At 48.1% G+C, this 17,312-nt stretch overlaps 1 protein-coding gene and 1 long non-coding RNA gene across 5 annotated transcripts in view; one reads left to right on the top strand and one right to left on the bottom strand.

The window, feature by feature from the left end:
• The window catches only part of EVA1C (eva-1 homolog C), a 77,152-nt gene that overhangs the window by 50,004 nt on the left and 9,836 nt on the right, over positions 1-17,312 (bottom strand). For 3 of the 4 annotated variants that reach the window (XM_058731878.1, XM_058731880.1, XM_058731877.1), the window contains exon 2: positions 13,521-13,628. The exons of the other annotated variant lie outside the window; for it this stretch is intronic. In XM_058731878.1, the coding sequence (XP_058587861.1) occupies positions 13,521-13,628 (108 nt within the window). The remainder of the gene's footprint in view (positions 1-13,520; positions 13,629-17,312) is intronic. 4 annotated transcript variants of the gene reach the window in all.
• LOC131512785 (uncharacterized) lies at positions 15,626-16,740 on the top strand. Its single transcript, XR_009262312.1, has 3 exons — positions 15,626-15,904; positions 16,013-16,069; positions 16,285-16,740. It is a non-coding gene; the product is annotated as an uncharacterized LOC131512785 (long non-coding RNA).

Here is a 17,312-nt window from a genome sequence, read left to right as displayed (position 1 = left end):
GTGCTGACACCATTTCACATGACCTCCAATTTCACCAGAGGAGTCGTTTCTTTGAGTCAAGACCTTGCAACCGAAAATCTACAGTTGAAGTGAGTTAAATTACTAAGGAGTTCAAAGGGATCAGCAGCCTCATTAATCAGTCACCGCTCTTCCTAATAACACTGACTTTTAAAAAGTGCATTAGCAAAAGTGGAAAGCAGAGGCCAGTGGGCTTCAATGGAATGCTCCCGAGGCAGGCGATACGGCCATGTACTTGTTTCTACACACTGATGGATGTGAGAGAGGGCGTGGGGCCATGACCACGCTGGGCGATGCCCTTGCATCCGAAGTGCCACAGCACAGAGGTGGTGGCCATGGGCTACGAATACGGGGAATTCACGCTCTGAGCCCTCTCAGATCAGATGTGTCTTTGGGCATACTGAGAACAACCTCTTTAGACCTCTGTTTCATCATCCGTAAAACCAAAGACTTCTGCCTGCTTTATACTGCTGATGTGCAAGGGATAAGAAATAGTAGGGCACTGTATAGGGTGGCTGGCACGTCATTTTTTCTTCCCTGAGGAGAGCATGAGTGTACCAGAAGGAAACTGGATTGGCAGTCCAATCTCTGGAAGAGGGAGCCCCAAAGAAGGCAAGGGTGAAGAACATGCCAAATCCACATCTTCCCAGCTTAATCTTGGTTTGGTCGTGGGACAAAGACTTCTGTAAAAACGTAGATGATGTTTTCTTTCATATTTTATGAACTTGTCCCCAAACAGGTGCTCATCTCCATGATGGGGGGATTATGCCATTAATCATTTACCCTCAGGTTTCAGGGGCTGTAGAAGCATTTTTCATAGAAAGAGCACAATGTTCCCTAAAAAGAACCAGCTAAGTGCTAATTTGGGTAAGTTTGCTGGCCTCTGATAAGCCACTTTTCAGCCTACAAATTCCCGAAGTCCAGTTTCTGACCACTTTTTCTCAAGAGTCACCTATTCTCTTTGAGAACAAAACTGCTTGGTTTTCTTAAAGCCAAATAAAAATACTACTTCCAAAGGCATAAACCCTACAAACTTTCCATGTTTGCTTGTGCTTCCAAGAGCATTTAAAGGAATCCCAAAGTGGATTGGTTAAAATACTCTCCAATTTCTAATCAGACATGGAGTAAATAACCCTGGAAGTTGACTGCTGACCTTTCTCGAGGAAAGTGACAAGCCAATCCCTGCCCCACCACCACAGGCTCTCTGTGTGACTTTTCTGCCTTGAGAAATAAACATCCTGGGGCGCCTGGGTGGCTCAGCCGGTTAAACATCCGACTTCAGCTCAGGTCATGATCTCACTGTTTGTGAGTTCCAGCCCTGCATCAGGCTCTGTGCTGACAGCTCAGAGCCTGGAGCCTGCTTTGGATTCCGAGTCTCCCTCTCTCTCTTCCCCTTCCCCACTCATGCTCTGTCTCTCTCTCTCTCTCTCTCTCTCTCTCAAAAATAAAATAAAAACATCAAAAAAAAAAATGAAATGAACATCCTGTATCTTTCAAGAGTGCCACACGGCACCCCATCACCCTTTTCCAGGCACACAGAGACTTTCCCATTGCCCCTGGACTTTGAATCCTTGTAGCCAACGCTAGGTTCTGAGAGTCACTTACCCAGTTCTCTTTTACCTTGTTACTTTTTCTCCCAACACCTCCCTGTTTTCTCTTCCTACACACCCACCTTCTGATTCATCAAGCCCCACACTTTCCCCTTTAGAATAGAATTATGTATGTTCTTAAGTGGATTTTTCTGTGTGGCTGCCCACGTGTAAATTCACGTGTATGGATTTCAGATCCCCGGGCCTGGCTAAGCACTTGTCTACACATGTCAATCCACTGTATGACTTTCCAACTCACCCAAACAAAAAAATCTCAAGTCCTTATGTGACTGGGCGCCCTTCTACCGTTGTGACCTCATCTCCTACCGTTCTCCCGTAGGCTCTGGCCGCAGTGGTCTTGTTTCTTAAAAACGCCACCCAAGCTCCCACCTCAGGATTTTGCTTTGGCTGCTCTTTTTGCCTGAAACCGTCTTCCCTCCAAATATATGCTCCCCCCGCCCCCCCCCCCCCGCCCATCCCGTCCTTTGTTCAGACGTAACTTTGGGAGATCGGCCTTCCCCGGCTGCTGTGCAAAACAGCACACCCCCTGCCCCGTCACCCCTGATTCTGCTTATTTCACAGCACAGACACCTGTCGTGGTGTCTCCCCTTTCAACCCTCTGTCTCTAGCACCCGGAAGGAATCTGACATATAGCAGGAGGGCGAGGAATCGCGTTTTTAAATGAGTGAGAGAGTGAGGGAGACCAGCAGAGCAGGAGGAGGCCACAGGAGCATGAAAGAGTGGCAGATTCTGATGAACCCTTATAGCAACCGGCATGGCCTGGTACTTGCACGTCTCCCTGTGCAGTTTCAAAGTCGCCCATCACTAAAACTTCTATCTTTCTGATGCCCCGACATCCCACAAACCGTGCGCAGTGGCCAGGGTCGTAAGGCTGGCCCCCGTTACCAGTTCCCCTGCCTGACCAGGAGCTAGTCACACTCAATAAAACCCCTCATGCCTTTGCTTGTATACTCCATCTAACCTCCCCAAAGGCGTATTTGCCTATCCGTCCGCTCTCTCTCTCTCTGCTCGACACCTGGTTCAGCTGCTCCCTGGGCACTCCTCCCATGTGGCCCCCTGCATGGCCTCCGTGCCTCTGTCCTCTAGGACCTGTGTGTTTCATAACGTCTTTAATTTCATGTGCTCTGCAGGTGTAGTTTCCATGGCCATGATGGAGTGATCCTTAAAGACTCTACAAGAACTTACTCCCCAATTTGCAACACAGTAAAATACTATATTACATATATATATGTGTATGTATTTCTCATAATATGCTACTTATAGTAACATACTATACCATATATATTTACATATATAACGTGTATACAATTATACTTATATTTATATACGAATATACAGAGAAGGAAGGGTACCAATCAACTGATTAAAAATTACTCCAAGCATGCTCTGTTGGCCTTGAATTATAATCTTATGATTACACGCACTATTTTATTTTGAACAAATCTGGTAGGAGCTCCTTCATGCTTTTCAACCAAAGATTTCCAATCCTATCGAAATGAACACGGGGCATCTGGGAGGCTCAGTCGGTTGAGCATCCGGCTTCAGCTCAGGTCACGATCTCACGGTTTGTGAGTTTGAGCCCCGTGTCGGGCTCTGTGCTGACAGCTCGGAGCCTGGAGCCTGTTTCAGATTCTGTGTCTCCCTCTCTCTCTGCTCCTCCCCTGCTCTCTCTCTCTCTCTCTCTCTCTCTCAAAAATAAATAAACATTAAAAAAAATTTAAAAAAAAGAAATGAATACCTTGGTCAGTAACCAGGTACTAAACCCAGAAAGTTATTCAGTGAACACCATCTGGACTAGATTAGCGTAAAAGTAACTGGGTCAATCCCCATTTGCCTCAAGCACCTAAACGGAACACTTTTCCTTTTCTTTGGAACGCCAAGTAACCCCCAAACTACAGGGCCACTTGGCGATGAAGGCGGGGGACTGCAGTGCATTTGATAACTTAATGCAACTTTTTACCAGCACTTGAAACTCACATATGAAATCTACACTTGATCTTTTTCTGTTTGGAATTGGCCAAATTAGCAGCTCTATCCCCATGGACAACAAAAGGCTCTCAGAAATACTCAGGGAAGCTGACCAACCAGAAGGCCCAATGCAGCCCAGCGCACGGACGTGGGGGCAGACAGGTGCCGCCTTCCCTGCCCGCCCTGTAAACAGCCTTTCAACTTCAGATTGCTTATTTCACATCTGCCTGCTGCCGAAATGTGTAGGATGATCAAGGTACATGGGATATGTTCAAGGTCCAAATGAAGACTTCAGGGCACACATTCAGTTAATTGGGAAATTATATAGTGATTTCACTGCTCATTATAATGAAACTTTTTTTTTTTTTTTTTACTTTAGAAATGATGCTATTTGGTGAGTAGCACTAAAACCTCATAAGGCTATTTGGAAGGTTACAACGACTAGATTTAGGGGCAGGACAGGTTTGCTGTACTTTCAATGGAACATGTTTCATTCCTCTAAGCGGTGAACAAAATCAGAGCAGGGGAAGCTTCTAAAAGTTGAAACCAACCTAAACAGCCTATCCAAATGGCTGCGTTTGGGAACAGGCTGGGTGACCCCTTGTGTCTATTACAGCCACCTCACTGGGTCAGTGGAGGATTTCGGACAGGCCCTTTGGCTTCCCCCTTCTTTAGTTTCGCCTTAGACTTAGGGGAAGTAACAGTATTTCTCCCTTTGTATTTCACAGACACAGGGGCAGCCGGACAAATGTAAAGAAATACGGGCGCCCACACAGTAATTGGGCTGGCCCCGCCTCGCCCTTTATATTCATCCTTAATTGAGTCCCTGGCACGCTCCCCCCAGGGCTGGGTTTAAAACTTCCCGAGCAGGTCCCAGGGGCCCCTACTTCCTTAATTCTCCTAGAAGCTGCTTAGTTACTCTTCTGTATTCTTCCTTTGTGGACAGTGGTTTTTTCTGACTGTCCTCACTCTTCATGATCGATCACCTTATTTTACATTCAACGGCTTAGGTCCAGCTGAGTGATTACACCTCTCACTTTTGAGCCCTGTTTGGTCTACTTTATTCTCCACCACCCCGGAGTTTTCCAGTTACTGGCTCCCGGCCATCTTCTGGATGGCTAAGTTGGGGAAAAGTCGGACCCTGGTCATTGGTATACACAGCCCACCCTCATTATTCACAGATTCCGTATTTGCAAATTCGCCTACTCGCGAACATTGATTCGTAACTCCCGGGTCAAGAGTTGCAGGGCTTGCTTAGCTCAAAAAATTCTCGTCGGCAACATGCACGGCCCCAGCAGAGGTGGAGCAGGGCGACAGATGCTCTGCCTTCTTGATCCAGCTCTCCTACCGAAAACAAGTGTCTTTTCCACGGTCTATTTAATGCCAGTGTTCTTCACGCTCTTGTGAAGTGTTGGTGACTTCGAGGTATAAAATGGGTCCAAGCACAGTGCTGAAGGACCATGGTATTCCTAAGTGCAAGAAGGCTGGGTGAGGCCTTAGGAGGAATATGCGTGTGCCAGACAAGTTTCCTCCAGGCATCAGTTATGGTGCTGTTGACCATGAGTTCAATATTAACGACAAGGTGTCATGAAACAGAAACACGCATAAAACGAGGTCACGTATTCCCCTACGGATGACTGTTCAGTATTTGCTAATTCAGTGTCGTAAAGCAATGGTCTTATAAGCTATAAGTACCTCAAATAACAAAAATCAAGTGTATTTATATATGAGATAGAGTAGGATTTATGTAGCCACGTGATCGCTAGCCTTCCGATTGGACACCTTTCTTATATAACTCAAACGTCAGAACTGCTATCTGGGATTGCCTTCAGAACAAGGTTCAATGTGGCAGAACTTTGCCTTTGATTTTTAAAAAAATACAATTATTCATTCCTACCGTGTTTATAAAATCTTCAACCTTTAAAAAAAAAATCCTTGCCAGGACGCCTGAGTAGTCCAGCAGTTCAGTGTCCGACTTCGGCTCAGGTCATGATCTCACGGTTAGTGAGTTCGAGCCCCACATCGGGCTCTCCACTGTCAGCACAGAGCCGGCTTCAGATCCTCTGTCGCCCAATCTCTCTGTCCCTCCCCCACTCATTCTCTCTTTCTCTCTCTCAAATAAATAAATAAATACTTTAAAAAATCCTTGCCATCTCCCTGCTCATTATGAAGCTCACAACAGCTAACAGTGATGCCAAGGAAGTCTTTCACTCTGGGCTACACGGAAGGTGGCACAGCCAGCTTGTGCTGGGGACAGGACAAGGCCCCGCTCCGGCTTCTGGTCTGGAGTCTCTTCTCCAGGTTCAAGGGGCTCCTCACGAACCTTGAATCCAGGGCTCCGAATGGAGGAGGAACTGCTCACCACTTCTCCTTCTACACTTTGTTACAAGGTTATTGCTATATATATATATTATATATAATATTGGGGTGGCCTTAAATACTATGGTAGAGGAAGCACAGGGAGTGTTCAAAACACGGTGGAGGGGGGGAAGGAAGGGCCAATAAAACAAGCATGTGACACACCCAAGAGGCCAGGAGGGCTTCCAAGTGGGAGGTAACTCCTGAAGAAAGAGCAGGAGACAACCAAATGAAAACAAGCCTCGGGCATCAGGGACAGAAGTGCCAAGGCTCAGCGGGTGTGTGGAGACAGTCAGCCTGGCCAGCATGTAGGGTAGGAGGTCAGGTGCAAAGGCTGAAGTAAGCTGTACCTTGCTAAGGAGTCTGGATTTCCTCCTAAAGGCAGATGGGAGCTACTGCAGGTTTGTTGGGGGCAGGCGATACTGGTCAGATTTACATTTCAGAGAAATCCTTCTACTGGTCTGCGTTGGATGGACTGGAGAAACCCGTAATGAAATGAGGGTGGGTGCAATCTTGCCAGGGAGCCTGGCTGCAGGGGATGGGGTAGGAGGGGCTGAGACCAGAGTCAACAGCACGAGTGTATGACCTGAGCATTGCACATAGCCCCACACTCAGAAGGGCCCCCGCGCTTGGTTTAACGCTCTCTCACCATCTTGAAGGTCTTCATAATTTAAACCCTGAACTCCTGTTTTGTAAGTGAAGCCCGCCAGGACGATGGGGCATGTGCGTGGGCACAGGAGGCACCCGTAGTATGAGTCACTGCTGTTCCTTGTCACCCCATTCTCATGATGCATTCCAGATGCCCTGAGCATAGAATTCTGGCCGACCCACAAGGGCAACGCGTCCTGGAAAACTCAAAGGGAGCACGAGAAAGGCGGGTTCTGTCCAGGACCGAGGAAACAGAGACGCTGACAGTGAGCCCCGGGCAGCCACAGCTTCCGTTAGAATCAGAATTGGTTTGGGGAGGAGCGAGGCCATAGCAGTGTGAGAAAGAGGGACGATCAAGGAGCCCCATCACATCCTTCCTTACCAGTGTCTCTTCGGGATGAGCCGCCACTTGTCCGAAAACGAGGACACAGCAGGAAGAGGAAAGAAGGGGGAGCTTTCGGTCCCTCCTCACACGTCAGGAAGCCAAAGGCAGAGAGCGGTGACAGAGTGTGTGGTGCACGCGGGAAATAGGCCTTGTGCCACTTCTGTAATTCCTTATACGTGTTAGATGCCCTCATATTCGCACTGAAAACTGGCATCGCCCAACGTGAAGAGGAACAGTGAAATCCATGCTAGTAACTCACAATGCTCATTTGCTCATTGTCTTTGCTCAGAATGACACGGAGAGCAAATACAAGCACCATACCAGGTTGGGAGAGAGGCCACAGAAGCAAAGGGAAATCTTTGTATTTTACAGCACGTTGCCCCGGATTTCTGAACAAGGGGCTCCCATTTTCACCTTGCACCAGGCCCTGCAAATTATGCAGCTGGTCCAGACTCAAATTACAGAGATTTGTCCCCAGGATCAGTGGGGACAGGGGATAGGGACGGGGGTGGGGGGGTGGGGGGGAGAAGAACTTGGCAGGAGGGACAAGGGAAGACACAGTCATGACTCCAGGTTTTGAACCGGTGGCACGTCCATTTGGGAAGTCCGGCATCCCACTGAGCGCCCCGGGTCAGAGGCTCCAAGAGAGGCCCTGGAGGAGGACCAGCAAGTGGTGGCTGAGGTCGGGAGGTGGCTGGGGGCAGGACTGTGGGCAGGTCTGCAGAGATGGAGACAGTCCAGAGACGGGGCAACAAAGAAGGTCCCAGAAGGGAGCCTAGAGGGAGGGCCACAGGAGCAAGGGAAGGGCTTGGGGTGGCTGTGGAGGAGAGGCTGGAAATAAGATGGCAGGCAGAGGTGGATGTGAGAGAGTTGACCAAAGTGAGGTGTGGTTAGCTCGAGCGGCCTTGAGCCAAGTGCCCAGTCTCCCCGTGCCTCAGACGGTCATCTATCTGTAAGATGAGGGTACTGATAACACCGTTTGCTGCAAGGAGTTGCTGTGGCCTTCCACAGTTCTCAAGGCCGCAAGGCACAGACCAAGGTGCCCACAGGACCACGCTCCCTCCGACGTCTCTAGGAAGGCTCTGTTCCAGGCCTCTCTCCCAGCTTCCGGCAGCTCCTCGGCTTGGGGCAACGTCACCGTGACCTTCACATGGCAATCTCCCCGTGCGTGCCTCTGCGCCCAAATTTCCTCTTTTCGGAGACACCAGTCATCCTGGGCCGGGGGCCACCCAGATAACCTCGTCTTAACTTGATTACTGCCATAAAGACGCTCTCTACGAGGGAGGTCCCATTCTGAGGTAGCAGGGGTTAGGACTCCAACCAGTGGTTCTGGCATCGGGGGCAGCGGGACGCGATTCAACCCATAACTGCTCCGCCTGGAGTCGAGCCTCTATATAAACATTCTTCTTCACCTTGACTCCCTCCGTTTATTCTTGTTTTCTTCAAAGGTATGAGGAAGAGGCCAGCAAGAGCTTGAGTCTGGGGAACCCAAACGTGTTGTGGTCACAATCTCCATGGCAACGTGACGCTTCTCCAGCCGCGCTCAGCTGCCCAGGTGAAGGTAAATACGCGGAGGAAGGAGAGGGAACAAAGAAAAGGGAATGGCACGTTCTGATAAGAAGCCAAAGCCAACCACGGGCAGAAATACCGACAGCGAGGCAGAGAGGGAAGGCGGCTCGCTGCCCCGTCTCCCCGCGGCTGCCCCAGAGCCCACGGGGGAACTGGGATACAGGCGGACAGAAATCGACGGCAACCCCTTCTCGACCTCAGCCAACACACTGTTCCCTACACGCGCGCAGAAGGAAAAGCAAGTTTGGATGATCTGTGAAGACGACAGATTTCACCTGCGGAGCAGAAAGGCCTTCTGAGCCCACGGCAAAGTGGAGGCCTTCAACGAACTGAACTTCTGATGTTCTTTGAAGTGGTGAGAATCGCACCTGATCCAGAGATAAGCAACAGGTGGGAAACTGGGTGAGTTACCGGAAGGGTCAAGCCGGGCACCATCTTAACTGAAAGTATTTCTGGGGCTAATTTGGAAGGCATCAACCCCCAAGGAAAAAAACAGACGGAGCTGGGAGGTGGGTCAGAGCCTAGACAGCGAGAGGCGCTCCGATGGGGTCTTATCCGCACCTCTCTCCTTAATCCACAGCCCCTCCCGCGCTCATGCTCTCCTCTCTTCATCCCAACACCAGGACTAACACTGATGGTACCTTCTCTGGAGCAGTTCCCCTTGCCAAAGCTCCAGGTCCCAGAACCTTTCCCTCTCCACTCTCTCCCGCTCTAAGGCCTCCTTATCCTGAGTAGAAGACCCTCACAGCTTTGCTAGACACATTACCAACTAAAAGGCTCAATGCATCTATGTGAGCATGGTGGGCAAGGGCACCTGCAATCTAAGAGGCCCACACCCACGTTCACCGAACATCAAAGCTCACTTCAGAACCGCGAGCGACGGAACACCACATTCCTCCCCATGTGACGCACAGAAAACGCAAGATCGCTGCTGTGACGGTCCTGCCCAAATGCATGGGGATATAATCACGACACACGAGACGGATCCAAACTCAGGGACATCCTCTAACATAACCGTCCTGTGATCTTCACAAACGCCAGCGTCATGAAAGATAAAGGCTGGGGGACTGTCCCAGGCCACAAGGACACTAAAGAGACGTGAAACCTGAAAAATCCCAGTGAGTAGGGATTTTCTTTTGCTCTAAAGTAGATTATGGGGACAACTAGAAATCTGAATGAGGGCTGTAGATTAGAAAACAGTACCACGGCAGGTTAATTCTGATCATTGTTCTTGGTTCTGTGAGTCCCCGTTCTTGAGAACACGCAGAAGCATTTAGGAGTAAACACATCTTGCCTGTGACTTGCAAAAGAATGAAGCAAATGTGATACAATGGTAACACTTGGGGAATCTGAGCAAAAGGGATAAAGGAAGTCTCTGTATTACTCTTGCAAATTTTCTGAGTCTGGAAAAATAATAGTAATTTTTTAACATTTAATAAACATACAGATGAATGGCACAAAAACAGACACTCGGATCAATGGAACAGAATAGAGAACCCAGAAATGGACCCACAAACGTATGGCCAACTCCTCTTTGACAAAGCAGGAAAGAATATCCAATGGAATAAAGACAGTCTCTCTTCAGCAAATGGTGCTGGGGAAACTGGACAGCGACATGCAGAAGAATGAACCTGGACCACTTTCCTACCCCATACACAAAAATAAACACAAAATGGATGAAAGACCTAAATGTAAGACAGGAAGCCATCAAAATCCTCAAGGAGAAAGCAGGCAAGAGCCTCTTGGACCTTGGCCCCAGCAACTTCTTACTCAACATGTCTCCAGAGGCAAGGAAAGCAAAAGCAAAAATGGAACAATTGGGACCTCATCAAAATAAAAAGCTTCTGGGGGCACCTGGGTGGCTCAGTTGGTTAAGTGACCGACTTCGGCTCAGGTCATGATCTCGAAGTTTGGAAGTTTGAGCCCCGCGTCAGGCTCTGTGCTGACAGCTCAGAGCCTGGAGCCTGCTTCAGATTCTGTATCTCCCTCTCTCTCTGCCCCTCCCCTGCTCACACTCTGTGTCTCTCTGTCTCTCAATAATAAATAAATGTTAAAAATTTTTTTAAATAAAATTAAAAAAAATAAAAAGCTTCTGCACAGCAAAGGAAACAATCAGCAAAACTAAAAGGCAACCGATGGAATGAGAGAAGATATTTGCAAACAACATGTCAGATAAAGGGTTAGTATCCAAAATCTGTAAAGAGCTTACCAAACTCAACACCCAAAAAACAAATAATCCAGTGAAGAAATGGGCAAAAGACATGAATAGACACTTCTCCAAAGAAGACATCCAGATGGCTAACCGACACATGAAAAAATGCTCAACATCACTCATCATCAGGGAAATACAAATCAAAACCACACTGAGATACCACCTCACGCCTGTCAGAATGGCTCACATGAACAACTCAGGCAACAACAGATGTTGGTGAGGATGAGGAGAAAGAGGATCTCTTTTGCACTGTTGGTGGCAAGGCAAGCTGGTGCAGCCACTCTGGAAAACAGTATGGAGGTTCCTCAAAAAACTAAAAATAGAACTACCCTACGACCCAGCAATTGCACCACTAGGCATTTATCCGCGGGATACACGTGTGCTGTTTCGAAGGGAAACATGCACCCCCATGTTTATAGCAGCACTATCGACAATAGCCAAAGTATGGAAAGAGCCCACATGTCCATCGATGGATGAATGGATAAAAAAGATGTGGTATATATATATATATATATATATATATATATATATATACACAATGGAGTATTACTCAGCAATCCAAAAGGATGAAATCTTGCCATTTGCAACTACGCGGATAGAACTGGAGGGGATTATGCTAAGTGAAATTAGTCAGTCAGAGAAAGACAAATATCATATGACTTCACTCATATGAGGGCTTTTAAGAGATCGAACAGATGAACGTAAGGGAAGGGAAGCAAAAATAATATAAAAACAAGGAGGGGAACAAAACAGAAGAGACTCTTAAATGCAGAGAACAAACTGAGGGTTGCTGGGGGGGGGTTGTATGTGGGGGAGGGATGGGATAAATGGGCAAGGAGCATTAAGGAAGACACGTGCTGGGATGAGCACTGGGTGTTATAACCTAGGGATGAATCACGGGAATCTACTCCTGAAATCATTATTGCACTGTATGCTAAGTAATTTGGATGTAAATAAATAAATAAATAAATACATACATACATAAAATGAAATGAAATGAAAAACTCATTTCCTCATGGTATAGTGTTTTTTTTTAAACCTTTTGGGGGCCACGGACACCTATCTGGCAGTGTGTTGATGTTTACGAACCCTTCTCACAACGACGTTTTTAATGCACAAATAAAATACACGAGGCTAAAAGAAAAAGAAAAAGAAAAAATAAACATACAGATGGATTACAAGCGTGCAGTGCTTTCCGGTAGGGTCCCAACTTTGGCTGCACCACAGAGTCACCTCAGGGGATTTAAAAACGTCAATGCCCAGGCCCCAGCCCAGAGATACAGATTCACTCGGCCTGGGGTGAAGCTTCAGACATCACTACATTGGAAAAGCAGCCCCCCACCCCCGCCCTGAGGTGATTCTAGCATAAAACCCAGAGGAATGACAAACAGCCTGGGGTATTGTGAAGTGAGGGGGGAGCTCTGAGCTGGGATCTTTCTGAGCCCCTCAGCTCCGCTTCCTGTGAGAGCTGATCCTGGGAGCAACACAGTGACTCAAGCCAGGTGCCGAGTCCCGGGTCCAGTCTTGGTCCCGCCACCATTAAGCTGGGAAACGTCCTGGTCGGTCCCTTCCCCGTGCCCAGCCTGGGTTCTCTCCCCCGTGGATGAGACCAAACGAGGGCAGCCTCAAGGCACAATGATTCACCAGCACTTGCTTCTGGGGGCCCCAGGGCTCCACGGTGGGTTGACACAGGATGACAGCCTCAAAGCCTTGTGACATCCAGGTGGCAGAAAAAGAACCAGGTGAGTCGGGCTGGCCGACTTCTGGTATTGCTGGCAGGTCCTGTCACAGTCTGGGTGACTCCCTAGAGGCCCCTCCCTTCCCAAGGACTGAAGTCTGGGGAAGTTCTTGGAAAAGGTGCTGGAGGAGGAAGGGGACACGAGTCCTTCTCTAAGCAACAGAGAGGCAAGCTGGGGAGGCCAAGCTCCCGAGGGGCAGCTGGGCACCTGCCACTGGCCCTTTCACGAGGCAGGCCTGACAGAGGCTCTGTGGGAAGAAGGTGCTAAGGAAGGTGCTCCGTCCCGATCCCAGAACTCCACTTCTGCCCCGCTCTAGACTCCCCTTCTAGAACAGCACTGCTCAGGGGGCGCCTGGGTGGCTCAGCTGGTTGAGTGTCCGACTTCGGCTCAGGTCATGATCTTGTCGTTCCTGAGCTCAAGCCCTGTGTTGGGCTCTGTGCTGACAGCTCAGAGCCTGGAGCCTGTTTCAGATTCTGTCTCTCTCTCTCTCTCTCTCTCTCTCTCTCTCTACCCCTCCCCCGCTCTCACATTTTCTCTCTCTCTCTCTCTCAAAAATAAATTAACATGAAAAACAAAATTAAAACTGCACTGTCTCAGGTTGGTGGCCCCGGCCATGCATGGCTATCGGGCCCTTGAGACGCGGCCGGTCAGACCTGAGATGTGATGTGGTAAATACACACCAGATTCCCAAGTCTTGGTGAGCCGAAAAGAAACGTAAACATCTCATTAGTAATTTTTAACGTATTCATCTCGAAATGAGGACACGTTGGGTGAAAAAAAATTTGACTATGGAAATCCATTTCACCTCTTGCTTTCACTTTTGCCAACGGGGCTACCAGACTAGCTGACATTACATCACATTTGTCCTGCACGGCTCTGTTCTAACGTGTGCGTATTGTCCTGTGCACCACACTGCCCTGGCAGAATTGTATTACAGTCCAATGGAGAAAGGGTTTCGTACGCAACGGCATCAGTCCTGGACCCCTAAAAGCCCGTCAGTGAGAAGTGCTTACCACTTCTCCCTGTGGTTCGCAGACTTCTGTGATCCCGGCAAATCCACTCCTCCCCACAGCCCACGGAAGGGCCGATACCGTCAGGGAATGTCCATTCCTCGCAGCTTTCTTGAATAACAAAACGATAATTACGTTAATTTACAACCTAGCCCTCGGCACCGTGATTTTAACCCCATCTGTGCGGCTGAACCACACACATCTGACCTCCGTAAAGTAAAGCTTTCAATGAATATACCGGACCTTGTATACGCCACCTAATGCTTTACCTTCCCACAGAAAGAGAAGATGTGGGTAATGAAAATAAACGGTGCAGAGTAGACTCAAGTCTACATTCCAGAAGGTTCCACAGGATTCCCCGGAAATCTTTGGTTTGGGTTTGGTTTGCATGTGACTGTCTGACTGCCTTCTAAGGATAAGAGTCCCTTTGCTACTGTGCGTGTGTGTGTTTTAGCTACATAGACAGGAGTAATTAATTAAGACGTGCCCTCTGGTCAGGCCTTCTTCACATTAACTGATCTGGGACCACGGAGAGCTGAGACGGGTTTATGTGTGTTCTGTTTCCAGACACTGATCTTCTCCATGGTCTGATTTTATCTTGGACCCAACCTGGTATAATCCATGCTGTGTGTTGAGTCTCCACGTTAAGTTTCCCATTATGGAAACAAACAAACAAACAAACAAACAAACAAACTTAAATTCAGGGGCTGTCTAGGTCTTTAAGGGACTTTTCCAGAAACCAGCAAGAAAGAAACAGAGACTGTTCTGCTGAGGTCTGGTGATTCCGGATGTAGGACCCAAGTGACTGGTTTGGGTACAAAGCTACTTCCATAACACGGATCAGTGCTTGGCAACCACCTACTACAACTTATTCATAGTTCAGTTGAACCCAGGGGTTGAATATGATGCTTCGATTCTTTCTTTCTTTCTTTCTTTCTTTCTTTCTTTCTTTCTTTCTTTCTTTCTTTCTTTCTTTCTTTCTTTCTTTTTCTTTCTTCCTTCCTTCCTCTTTCTTTCTTCCTTCCTTCCTCTTTCTTTCTTTCTTTCTTTCTTTCTTTCTTTCTTTCTTTCTTTCTTTCTTTCTTTCTTTCTTTCATGTAGTACCTGATCTCTATGCCCAAGAGAAGGCAGAGACACAGAGGACAAAATGGGTATACATTAAAATAAACATATATGTGATAAAGAAAAACCACTGTTCACTGTTTAATGTTCTGGAAAGGAAACAACTAGGAAAGAGAATTTTCATAATAAATTTTTCCTGCTTATTTTTATAGCATCAATACTCAGAAGTAAATACCGAATGCATGAGGCATTTGGGAAAATCAATAACGTCTTTAGGCCTGCATTTTCAAAATTGCATTGAAACAAAGAAAAGTAAGATCTTGCAAGAGGATCCTCTGAAAAAAACACATATATGCACAAAATACACATATACACAAAATCTTTTGCATATATAGGTATGTACATATATGCGTGTATGTATATATAAACACAAATAGGTTTTTACTTTCATTGCAGGAAATCATTTCATTTTACTTTATTTTTTGTTTACATTTTTTAGAGAGTGAGCGTGAGTAAGGGAGGGGAAGCGACAGAGGGAGACAGAGGATCTGAAGCAGGCTCCAGGCTCCGTGCTGTCAGGACAGAGCCCGACCTGGGGCTCGAACTCACAAACCCTGAGATCATGACCTGAGCTGAAGTTGGACGTTCAACCTACTGAGCCACCCAGGTGCCCCTGGAAGCCATGTTCATTTCCAAAACATACTAGTCTTTGCTTAAGAACATGATGCCTTTTTGTAAAACGGGCATCAAGGGAAGGTGCTTTGATTTCTCATATGAACTGATTCTTGAAAACCCAGGTTCTAGCACACCAAATAGGCAGGGACGAGAAAAAGAGCAAAGCCCTCCTGTTGGACGGCATTCTTACATCACCCGCTTTAAAATCAAATCTGAAACAGAGTTCTGACAGGCCTGCTATTTTCTTCAGTGCCAACAGCCACACAATAGACCTTTTTTTTTTTTTTTTTTTTTTTTGGACAAAGCTCTTAAAATACTTGGAGATTCAGATGTACTGAGTCACCAGGGTTCACAAACACTGCGCACCCGTTCTTGCGGGTGCCCCGTCCCCTCCTTTGGAAACGATACTATATTTTCTCTGTGTTTGGCCGAAGGAAAGAAATATTTTCATTAGACTTGCAAGCTGTTTGAAAGAGGGTGACTGGGGAGGGGCAGGTCTGAAAGTGGGTGGCTGTCCTTTGATCTGGTGGCCTCCGAGCAGGGGTGGCAAAGTTACCATTTTAGAGGGAACTGTTGGTTTTCCTTCCACGCGGCGTGCGCGCTGCAACGGTGCTCAACCCCACGGCCACATCGGCTTCAAGCGCGCCCTGGTAAGTGCGTAACATTCAGCACCGGGCGTGGTGAACAGTGTCGCTCTGGAAGAACACTCTTCCTGCAATTAGCCCTCTTAGAAACATCTCGAACTTGTCTCTCTGCAGAGTGTGTAACACGCAGCACCGAGAGGTGGACGCAACGCTTCACAGACACAACCGTGGGTATGATGTGCCAGGAGCCGTGTGAATGAGGGTGTGCAGGGGTGGGTGGGGGTGGGGGTCGTAGAGAGCAGGTGCAAGAGGGACCGGGAGGAAAGGAGGAGGAGGCGGGGAGAGACGCTGCCGAGGGAAAGCAGATCTAGGCACAGTTTTTGTGACTTACACTCTCTCTCTTTAAAATGCAAACCAAATTGCACCCCCCCCCCCCCCCGTCACAGGACTGCTTCGCCGAGTTGTGAAATAATTGAGAGGTGTTGCAAATGCATCCACGCGCCGCGAGTGAGCAACCGACTTCAAGTCTGAACACGTCTCCCGAGGGATATTTTAGCTTGACGATAATGATGGCGAGTGTGCGCGCTTGAAATCAGGAGGGCAAAAGGGCCTGAGGCAGAGCCAAGTTCCGTGGAGGGAAGGGGTGGGACTGGGAGCCACGGGGCGCGCGAGCGGGTGTAGACGCGGGAGGTACTGGCTGCATCTCTGTTTCCTGGGCTTTAAAGACACTGCTCTTGGCGGCTGCAGAAGGCAAGCCGGCCTTGAAGAAGGGAGCCAAGGAGCCGTGTCTAGGTCTTCCAGAACCGCCCCCCCCCCTTTGGTTATTACAAATTTTCCCCACCCTCCTCTGATGCTGAACGTGTAGCAAATAAAACAGGGACACGCCAACTGGTCTAGCCCAGTGTTCCTCAAGCCCAGGGATGGGGGTCATTCCTTGTGGCGGGGGCGGGGGGGAGGGGGCTGTCTGTGCGTTGTGGGTGGCTTAGCAGCATCCCGGGCTCCTGCTCACTAAGTGCCAGGAGCGTGGCTAGTTGTGACAAATAAAATTGCCTCCAGACATTGCCAAATATCCCCGGGGGGCGAGGGGATGGTATCTCCCTGGATTGGGAACCACGGGTTCAGTCTAACCCTTAGGCCAAACGAAGTTTTCATCAGGTAAAGATAAGTCATCTAGTAGACGAACCATATGGCATTTTTGGTGAAAGTTGACAACCCCAAATAACATGCCTGGACCAACCAGAGATGAGGACAGAAGTCTGAGACAAAGGGCTTCAAAGCACTGGCTTATGGCTTTAGGGAGCCATAACACTATTTCAAAAGAATTCTGAAGAAAAAAAAAAAATCCTGGGGCTTCTAACTTTAAAAAAAAAAGGTAAATTAGAAGAGTGGAACCTTTACACTTGAACTCCAGGGCTTAGAGAGGCAGAACAGACAAGACCTCAAGACCCACTCATTGGAATTCTGCACAGCCTGC

The sequence above is a fragment of the Neofelis nebulosa genome, chromosome 5, assembly GCF_028018385.1.
Source record: "Neofelis nebulosa isolate mNeoNeb1 chromosome 5, mNeoNeb1.pri, whole genome shotgun sequence".
In the NCBI taxonomy this organism is placed as follows: Eukaryota; Metazoa; Chordata; class Mammalia; order Carnivora; family Felidae; genus Neofelis; species Neofelis nebulosa.
This window is presented reverse-complemented; position numbering and strand designations above follow the sequence as displayed.